This window comes from Astyanax mexicanus, chromosome 14 (genome assembly GCF_023375975.1).
Source record: "Astyanax mexicanus isolate ESR-SI-001 chromosome 14, AstMex3_surface, whole genome shotgun sequence".
Taxonomy (NCBI): Eukaryota; Metazoa; Chordata; class Actinopteri; order Characiformes; family Acestrorhamphidae; genus Astyanax; species Astyanax mexicanus.
The window spans coordinates 13,634,914-13,645,882 of NC_064421.1; the positions used below are offsets into that span (position 1 = coordinate 13,634,914).

Consider the following 10,969-nt stretch of genomic DNA (forward strand, 5'->3'; position numbering starts at 1 on the left):
TTCTCAGTCAGCTTTATGAGGTAAAGTCTCCTAGAATGGTTTTAAGTTAACAGATGTGCTAAACTTATAAATAGTTAATTACTTGAATGTCTTGTTCTCCTGATGTTTTTGAAAGCATCAGAGGTAGGTTGGTCCACAGTGAATAGCTCTACTTGGGTAATGTTCTAATTAATATTATGACAAGAAATACTTAATTAAGGTAAGAAAAAAATGCAGGTCAGTCAATCATAAACATTTCAACCTCAAGTGCAGTTTAAAAACCATCAAAAACTTTGTGATAAAACTGGCCCTTATCAAGTCCACCACAGGAAAGGAAGAGCAAGAGTTCCCTCTGTTACACAGGATAGGTTCCAACCTTAGAAGGAGTTACCAACCTCAGAAACTGCAAGTTAACAGGACCCCAGATAAAAACACCTAAATGCTTCACAGAGCATTTATTTATTTTGGTTTGTTTAAAACTTTTAACTTGTAACTTCATGTTTCCTTATGTGTTCCTGCATAGTTTGGATTTTAGTATTCATTTACATTGATGGAAAATTTAATTAAAAAAAAAAGATTAAAAGTTGAAAACATCCTCCAGCTCATATCATGTATAGTGTTATTACAGATTGCCTGACAAAACACTCAAGTTTCTTTTCCAAAAATGGTGTGTGTGTGTTTGTGTGTGTGTGAGAGTGTTATAAGCTTGTGAGGTTGTGTGTGAGTTATTATCAGACTAATGTATCTTTCATAATTAGTGTCATTTAGTTTGCTTGAGAAAGTTCAACAACAAACACATCTGTGTTTGTGTTGAGACTCACAGGGTGAGAGGAATGTGAACTAAAGATCTTGAAGCAGATCATTAAAGGTTTTACACCTCTAAACACAGACAAACCTTGGAAAAATTGGATTAGTCATTGATAGAGTCATAGACATTAATGTGTTTGCTCTTCTGGACAGGCTGTTCTATAAGGGACGTTTATTAATTTGAGGATAAGATAAGAGTAAAAGGTGTATTTTCTTACAGCTGGCCTAAAACTCTCTGACAGTGGAGGGAGCCTTGGCCTTAATCAGAGTTGTAAAGAACACACCTAAAACTGCCATCGAGGAGATCAACATATCTGTGAGTCAGATATGGTCCAAATTTTGTATCATGATATTTTTATTTTTAGTATTTGTGTATATATATGTTTATATATATTTTTTTTCTAGTTTTATTTCTATTTGTCCCATTTTTCTCCCCAATTTACCAGCCAAATTACACAACCCACTCATTAGGACTACTAGTAATGCCCCATCACCAGGAGGGTGAAAAATAGCACATGCCTCCTCCGATACATGTAAAGTCAGCAACCGCCTTTTTGAATTGCTGCTGATGCAGCGATTTGGTTTCAATACATCAGCCCACAGAGCACCATCTACCCACCCAGAGAGAGCAAGGCCAATTGTGCTCTCTCAGGGCTCTGGTAGTCCTTGGTTTAGTGAGGTTAGGGAACTCAGGTGAGAGGCTGGTGTTTATAGACTGTCCTGCACAAACTTTGTATCTGCATTTGTTTTTTTTTTGTTTGTTTTATTTTCATTTTTTGTGAAATTAGGAACATATACTTTTCTCTTTACATTGTGTCAAAATGTCATGGTGAATGGACAAATATGTTTATATGAAATTCCCTATCAGGGACAATATGTGTAAATATTTGCATGTAATACATTTCTGGAAATTTTAGAAATTCAACATACAGGACAATTATTGCTCTCAGGCAATAATTGATACATTTAGTTTAGGAAGAAGCAACCCTAAAGAAGCAGGTCTTACATATTTAAGGGTGTCTAGTAGGTTCTCATGGTAGCTTTTCTTGCAACTTTAGATTTTTTCTTATTACCTGAGCAATTCTGCTGATGAAAGAACTACTGTGAAAATGAAAAACTCGTTACCTTCTCAATCACACATCAATAAAACAAAATAATTTAGAATTAGAACTGAAGGCAGCTGGCAAACTTTAAAAAAGTGTGACAAAGTTCTTGCTAACATCACCAGATTTATTTACGCTAAAAGACCAGACCACAATGCATGTTTTAAAAGTACTCTACCTTAAGCTGAGTCCAATTACACATTCTTACCAGTGTGATCTTAAAATTTCCAAAACCTAGCGGTATTTTACCTTTTAATGGATGTTATGGATGTTATCCCAGTGCTGCCAACATGCTGCTAGTAAAGCAGTTTATCTGTACTGTGCTCGGAGTTGAATGTGTAGAATCTGTAAGCAGAGAGTTTGTCTTTGTTTTGATGAGCGGAAACATCGCCTTTGTGATTTCTTCCGGAATATTGACAAGGACGAGATCATGCGTGTTCCAGTCAGAGTTCAGGAAGGCTGTACAGGTACAGGCCTGTATTTTAGTTAGTGACATTTCCTAATGCACTGACTGTGCATCAGTGCTCTTAACCATTGAGCTTTTCATTGATTTAAAAAAAACTCACATTTCTCTTTTAGAGGCCCCTTTATTTATGTAAAACATAAGCATACCCTTGGTGATAATAGGACACGTATCACGTGTGACACATATCACGATTACTTAATCCCTGAAAATGCCTTGTCCTGTATACGGGCTACAGGTGTAGGTAATACAAAACCCCTTTTTCTTCAGTAAAATAAGTTATTTACACTTTGAAAATTTGAGGGGTTTGAACATCCCCTACAGGACATTTGGAGAAGGAGCCTGTTTTCTCTCTGCTCCACTAAATATTTCCAGATCGGTAACAGAAGTGAACCCAAATTCTGAATATTTGAAAATAGACATAAACACTAGACAAACATAACGAAACGAAAGATTTGGAAGACATGTACAGTTTGATTTGTATTCAGGAAAATATTGATTTTGAAATAAAGTTCAGAAAAGAGACAATTTTATGATTGTATTCATTATATATTTGTAATATTTTATATTACATGTATGCTTTTCAGTAATGTCCCTTCTCAAATATGAAAGGGTTTTATGTAATGCTTGAAAAGAAATCCTCAAGATTTAGTGGTGGAATGTCAGGCTGACAATTGACAAACATCCTAGCCTGCTAACTTAAGGGATACTTAACATGCCTAAAATTACAGTTTTATCTAAAAGTAGGTAAAATGCTGAAAATGAAATTAAAATTTAAAGTATTAAATATTTATAAGTTTGTAAGCATATTAAATCCCAGTCAGAGAACAAAAACAACTGAGCATGAAAAACAAGGACATGGAAACAAAAATAAATTCATTGTTTTAAGCAACAGTACAATGTTTGTTTGTGGAAATTTTAATCTTTATATTCATAAATCACATAAAAAGGTATAAACTAATCTGAATCTTCACACATTTTTCAGTCAGGTTAGTTAAAAAGAACCAAAGGAACACCTTTAATGCTTCCTCATCTGATTTCTTTACTTATTAGCCTAACGTACAGAAGGTGTGGTGCTTATAGGATGTTCAGTTTATTGCATTTATTGCATTATTGACATACTGGACACGTACAGATTTTCAGCTCTTAACAAATAATTGTGAGAAACAGCCATGTGCTGGTGATCAATGCCATTACGATAGTCAACCTTTAAAAGGCCTGGAGCTTAGAGCTTGAAGGTAGAAGCTTCAGGAGGACCATTTGATTCAGGATGATTGCAGCACTACTTGGTTTCTTCTTCCTCAGGTCCATAGTCGCCTTTGAGGTAAGACATTTCTCATATCCTCTTGTTGTTTTTCTTATTTTTTTACTTCAGCATAATCCTGTAGCTTTTATACATGTTAATCATATCATTGGTTTCCCAAAGACTGTGGACCTCTGGACTGGGAGGAATGGTACTGTGGATCCAGGAGACCAGTGCAGTTGTGAGGCCTTTCTACCTGGCACCACGTTCCCTATGGGGGAGCTGGTACAACTGGAGCAGACAGCAGTGCAGATCAGTCAGAAGCTGGAGCTGGAAATCATTAAGGTACAGGAGATGATTTCACATTGAGCACAATATGGGTCACATACACTTAAACTTACAAACAAGGCTGTCAGAAATCAAATAACAGCACAATCTTTAACATGGTGGTATTATACAAAATAAACATCTTACAAATAAGAAGGAATAAAAGGAGTATACTTATGCATGTGCATATACATACACACACATACACGCATATATATGCACATGCAAAGAAACCAGGGTTGGGATAGAATTCTCTAATATTTAATGCAGCTAAGTGCAGTCAGGTGTTAATGTACTTTAACCATTTTTCCCCATTTTTTTATAAATAAAGAGTCTTAAATGATTATTGATTTGAACTTTTGAACAACACACTTGATTCAACCCATCAGCTTATTATACACTGACATGCCAAAAGTCAGTATGTAATAGCAGTATGTAAATTGACCATGAAGTGTTACCTCAGGGGACAACTTGGCAATGCCCACACCGGAATACGTTGTGAGGTGTTATCTTGTGAGTGAGGTTGAACAATAGTCAACATCTTCATCGAGTTGGAGAGAGGGCTGATAATGGGTACCAGATAGTGCTAGATAGGACAATCCATTTCTGACATTGTGTGGCCATTTAACATTCCTCAATCCACAGTATCTATTTGAGCAAAAAACATCAGAAATCAAAACCACAAGCAATACAGGAGGCCCAACATATTGTATATATTCAGGTCATGTCAGAACAATGTTCTCTAACTTTCATGGAATATGGTAAAATCATGGGATACTGCAGTATTTTAGCATGCCAATGTAAGAGGCCTTTATGAAATACATTCAATGTGGATTTTAAGAAGGTACAGACAGAAGATCCTATTTTCTTCCTTACGTACTGATATTTATCACTATCACTACTTCTCTCCTCTTGTCAGGTCGACATGTATGAGAGCAAACTTACCATTTACATGGAGAGAGTCGCAAACCTCACAGTGGTGATCGAGATGATGGAAGATGACCCTGACTCCTACTCTGAGCTCTACATTCAGGAGGTGAAGATTCAGATCAAGCAGGTCGAAGCTCTCATTCTGGAGCTTCAGGCCTCCATTCAGACATCATCTACAGTGCTCATCACAATCCGCAAAGAGGTAACACTCATACAAAAACTGGTATTTTCGTTTGTGCAAAGTGATATCTGGTATAAATTACAAGATCAATGAGATTTGCATTGCAAATTCTGCCCTAGATCACTGTTATTATTGTTGAGCTGACTGAACTGGAGACTAAATATGACAAGAACCTGGTACTGGTAACACGGAGAGAGTACATCAAGCTTCAGCAGAAACTGGAAGAGTGTGAGAGACGCCACAATGAGATCTTCAATCCCAACATTGGTAAGTCTGTCTTAAGTATCAGCAGAAGTATAAACATTGTTGACTAAATTGTTGACAAGAAGTTGCATCAATAGCTTGTAGAGGTTCCTTTTGGTGTCCTATCACAGTTCCTTCAGAATTTGCAGTAGAGGTGTTGATAGCATGTCCAGTAGCATCCCACACATTTTCAGGTGGGAATAGGTCTGGCGATGCGCTTGCAATTGCTATTTTGAGGCACTTCATGACAGTCTGGCACAACTACTAACCCACCAAGTTTCATTCCTGTTGGTTGAGTCCATCTGGTGCATCTATTTACGATAAGTGTAACATGTGTAGTGTAGTTATTGGGCAGGAATGGCCTAGCTTATCTGCAAAGGGCTGGGAAGGCTACAGGTTTTCATTCCCACCAAGCAGAAGCACATGTCATCAGTTGTTTGAAGAATTAATTGATTGGTTAAACAAGTGGAAGTCCATAACTAAGCTTTTCTCATTTGTCTTTTTATAGGTTCCTGCAACCATGGTGGTATTTCAAGACTGAGTAAACCAATCATTAGCCAGCTGAACGCAAACCTGGCATCAGGCCACATTTACGGAGGGTGGGGCAAAGATTCACACCCACTGCCTGGTTCAGAAACTATGTACTGGTACTCTGCTTCCACTGATGCTGTGGTCAGGTATATGAGTGTCTATTCAGACTACTACAGATTGATCATGAGGCAGGCGATGAAGACATATGACCTCTATGCTTCAAGTGACTGGCGAGGAACTGGCAATAATTACATTATTCGTGCTAACACTTTGTACTACCAGTTCGCAAACCCCTTCAGCATGGCCAAGTTCAATATGACCACCCAGAAAGCTGAGTACAGGGTGGTGCCAAGTGCCAGCAACAGATTTTCTTACCATTATGCCCCCAATCAGATCTTAGACTTCGCAGCTGATGAGAGTGGATTATGGGTAACGTATGCTACTGAGGCATCGAAGGGTAAACTGGTGCTGGGTAAGATAGATGAGGCAGCGTTTGCTCTAAAGCAGGTTTGGCAGACCAGTATCTTCAAGCCATCTGTGGGCAATACCTTCATGGTTTGTGGTGTTCTTTATGCTACGAGATCTGTAGATATCCACACAGAGGAGATCTTCTACACCTATGACACTCACACCAGAAAGGAACGCTATGTCAGCATCCCCTTTGAGAAGTTCCAGGAGAGATACATGTACCTGGATTACAACCCCACTGATCAGAAGCTTTACATGTACAACAATGGTTATTATGTCAGTTATCATGTTTGGTTCAACCAGAACCAATCAAATAAACCACAGGTTCTGATCTAAAAATGATCAAAGCTGAAATTTTTTTCAGTGTGTGGAATGTTTTTGTGGATGTGTTTTGCTGAGGAACACTAAACACTAAATGCTTTCTGTCACATTTCAGTCCTGTTAATAAAAGTCTATGAGCAGTTCATCTGATTGAAGTGTGTCTTTTTGTTTACCTCACAATTATCTGTGTGGTCTCATTTGCAGTTATTTAATGACTGTATATTAGTGGTGTCAATTGATAAAAAAAAGATTAATCAAAGCAATATTCTGTGATCAATCTGGATATTTGCAAGTAATAAAAAGAATAAATGTAATATTGGCAAAATAAGGGAATTCTAGGTTTATTAGTAATAATATAATAATGGTAATAAATACAACATTATTTTTGATTAGTCATGATAAAAAATATTATAAAAGTGTAAATAGCCAAATAAATAATAGTGTAATGTGATGTGTCTTGCAAACAGACTAGAGCTTTTTTTTTAATATATCAGGGTTTATGCGTGTTTGAGTATAGTGTGTTTGTGAGCGAGCAAGAGAGAGAGAGAGGAATAAGGGAGGGGTAATAGAGTGAGAGTTACAAGATTTAATCCATAAACTGCAATAGTCTAACTAGACCTCAGAAGATGTCCTGTGATACACTATTTGATCAAGAAATAGATACTCTTGCTCATTTAAATAAAGGGTAATGAAATATATTTGGAATAAATTTTCTTGGCTGCTCAATATTTGTACACAGTACTGCACACCTTTGTTTTTTAGTTTTGATAGAATTATTTAAATACAGTTCCAGTATATTTATATTTCTAATACATGCATTCAGTAACTTTAAGTTGCACCCATTTCTGACATTGCTTGTGTAGTGTCTTTATTAATAAGTACTGCCAATAGAATAGGACTCTGGGCAGATGTAGGCATGTGCTAGAGGGGTATAAATTCCCAAACCTTAAGCTGCACTCTTTGAATTGGTGCTCAAGAACATTTGGTATAATTTGGTGATCATTCATCTTGACCTCACAGTGGTGCTCCATAATCTGGTTCTAGTAGAAATCCTTTCCTGAATAGTAGAGACAGTTACTTTAAGAAAAGCAGGAAATAATTTGAATTCCTTTTATTTTGGAAAAAACAATGAATAAGCAGGTTTCTTAATATTTTTGTCCATACATTGTAGACTGTGTCTCATATAAACCCAGTTTTATGACTTATAGATTACCATGTAGACTCCCCACTGGTGTCCCACATGGTTCTGTGCTCAGCGCGTTTTGTTCTCTCTTAATACTCATTCTGTGAATTGCTGCTGTAGTGTAAGTTCTGAAAATTTTCTTTTCTTTTTCACAATCTCAGACATCCCACCCTGCAAAAACTCATTTCAGGGAGGTAGCATAAATGCCTCAACTCTTGACCTTTGCCTTCAAACCTCTTACATTCTAGCCAAAAGTAAATATATGTAAGTAATAAAAACGTTTTTCATTAAAATCTCACCATATAATATTAGGTCATGTTTAATGGAGTGGATAGCGTACCAGGCGTCCCAAGTTCCAAAAATTAGGGGAGGTACCCCCAGACCTGGAATTGGACCCTTAACCCCTAACACCCCTCTCCCATCCCCCGCCCTCGGGCACACACCAAAGGATAACAGAACTTTACCTTTACCTACAAACTGTACACTGGGCAAGACTTCAGATGTGAAATGAGTTTTGATGGGAGCCATGAGTGCCTTTCGCTTCCTCTCTTTCCCACATGCATTTGGGGAAAAAATGATCTGACTTGTGGGCATCAGGGAGCCGTTATTGATATGCGGAAGACTCCTGCGACTTCCGGGAGACTTGGTATGTCTGGAGTACAGTAGCTCCTTAACATCTTGCCAGCTAGTTTACCTATCTCACCTCAACCTGCAGTAATTTTACCCACTGGCAGTAGTAGAGTACACTGTTATAACAATGTAACAAGCCACAATGCCATTATTTCACCCCTATCCAACAAGGTTAGACTGTACATTACATTACATTACATTACATTACATTACATTTGGCAGACGCTTTTGTCCAAAGCGACTTACAATAGTCAAGTACAATGTAAAATAAGTTTAAAGGTAAAACATCTTTGGATAGGGATAAAAGGAGGTCAAAGGGGAATAATAGGATAGAGGAGTGAAGGAGGGGAAGAAGGAAATGAGGTTAGAAGTAGTTAGTGTGTTAGAGGTGTTAAGAGAGTAAGTGCTCTTTGAAGAGCTCTGTCTTCAGGAGTTTCTTAAAGATAGCGAGAGATTCTCCTGATCTGGTAGTGGAAGGTAGTTTGTTCCACCATTGGGGAACTCTGTATGAGAACAGTCTGAATTACTTTGTGTGAATGTTTGGCAAAGCGAGGCGACGTTCATTGGAGGAGCGCAGCGGCCGGGAGGTAGCGTAAGCCTTCAGGAGTGAGTGCAGGTAGGAAGGAGCCTGTTCTGTCATCACCTTGTAGGCGATAGTAAGAGCTTTGAATTTGATGCGAGCATCAACTGGTAGCCAATGGAGCTCAATGAGCAGCGGGGTGACATGTGCCCGTTTTGGCTGGTTGAAGACCAGACGTGCTGCTGCGTTCTGAATCATCTGTAGTGGTTTTACTACACAGGCCGGGAGGCCAGTTAGCAGGGCATTGCAGTAGTCGAGGCGTGAGATGACGACCGCTTGCACCAGGAGTTGGGTGTCCTGTTGCGTCAAGAACGGTCTAATTTTTCGGATGTTACAGAGCGCAAAGCGGCAGGACCGAGCAACTGAGGCCACATGGTGCGTGAAGGAGAGTTGGTCATCAACCAGAACACCCAGGTTCCTAGCAACCTTTGTCGGTGAGAGAGAGAGAGAGAGTCGATACTTATAGAGAAGTTGTGTTGAAAAGATGGTTTTGCTGGTATAACCAGAAGTTCAGTCTTTGAGAGATTTAATTGAAGGTGATGCTCCTTCATCCATGAGGATATGTCAGAGAGACACTGCGATATCCGTGCAGAGATTGAGTGATCTTCAGGTGAGAACGACAAGTATAGCTGGGTGTCATCAGCAAAGCAATGGTAGGAAAATCCGTGTGAGCGGACAACCTGACCAAGAGAGGTGGTGTATATGGAGAAGAGAAGGGGTCCCAGTACCGAACCTTGGGGAACCACAGTGGATAAGGAGCGGGCTGAGGACAGCTGTCCTTGCCACGACACCTTGAACGAGCGCCCAGTGAGGTACGATCTGAACCATGACAGCACATTGTCTGCGATCCCCATGTTTGAGAGTATAGTTAGGAGGAAGTCATGGTTGACTGTGTCAAATGCGGCCGAGAGGTCCAGCAGAATGAGCACTGAGGACGGACCTGCAGCTCTGGCAGTTTTCAACGCTTCAGTCACAGACAACAGAGCCGTCTCGGTAGAGTGTCCTTTTTTGAACCCAGATTGGTTCTGGTCCAGAAGGTCATTCTGGGAGAGGAAGCCAGAGACCTGATTTAGAACTGCTCTTTCTAGTGTTTTAGAGAGAAAGGGTAGCAGTGAGACCGGTCTGTAGTTGTCAACCTGGGCGGGGTTGAGAGAAGGCTTTTTAAGCAGTGGTGTCACATGTGCTTGTTTGAAAGCAGTCGGGAATACACCAGAAGTTAAAGAGGCATTGATCGTGTGAGTGATAGCCGGAATGATTGCAGGTGCGATAGTTTGCAGTAGGTTTGAAGGAATTGGGTCAAGCGGACACGTAGTAGGACGGCTACGTGTTAGGAGAGCCAGTGTCTCGTTCTCAGTGAGAGGAGTGAACGAGGAGAAAGCAACGCCTTCGGTGGAGGGACACCGGGCAGTAGAGGATGTAGTAGGACTGCTACATTGTGCATCAGTAAACTGGTTGCTGATGGCCGCCACTTTGCCAGTAAAGAATGAGGCAAGTGTTTCAGCCGTAAGGCATGTAGCTGGAGGAGGAGGCGGAGGGTTGAGTAGTGATTTAAATGTAGCAAATAGTTTCCGGGAGTCTGTGAGAGAGCAGAATTTATTGTGATAAAATTCAGCTTTAGCAGTAGTGAGGTTGGCTGAAAAAGAAGCCAGGAGCAGTTGGTAATTTTTTAGGTCTGCTTGTTTTTTGTTTTTTTGCCATTTTCTTTCGGCAGCTCGGAGTTTGGAGCGTAGTTCCCTGAGTGTGTCATTTTTAAGCCATGGCTGCAGTTTGTTTGAGCTAATGGCTCGAGATGTAAGAGGACAGAGGTTGTCCAAACAGGAGCTTAGTGTGGAGCAGAGAGTGTCAGTGGCATCATTTACATTGAGTGATGAAAATGAGCCTGGTGGAGGCATATTGTCAGTCACCAGCGAGGAGTACTGGTCTGCTGAGAGATCTCGAAGATTTCGGCGGAACGAGACCATAGTAGGAGTAGCTGTGGGT

General features: G+C 39.7%; 1 protein-coding gene across 1 annotated transcript; it reads left to right on the top strand.

The window, feature by feature from the left end:
- The first annotated feature begins 210 nt into the window (after positions 1-210).
- On the top strand, positions 211-6,746 carry LOC103039652 (olfactomedin-4-like). Its single transcript, XM_022673114.2, has 5 exons — positions 211-3,676; positions 3,779-3,940; positions 4,842-5,054; positions 5,153-5,300; positions 5,785-6,746. Exons 1-5 carry the CDS (start codon positions 3,623-3,625, stop codon positions 6,609-6,611), a joined length of 1,404 nt encoding a protein of 467 aa, XP_022528835.2. The 5' UTR covers positions 211-3,622; the 3' UTR covers positions 6,612-6,746.
- The last annotated feature ends 4,223 nt before the right edge of the window (positions 6,747-10,969 follow it).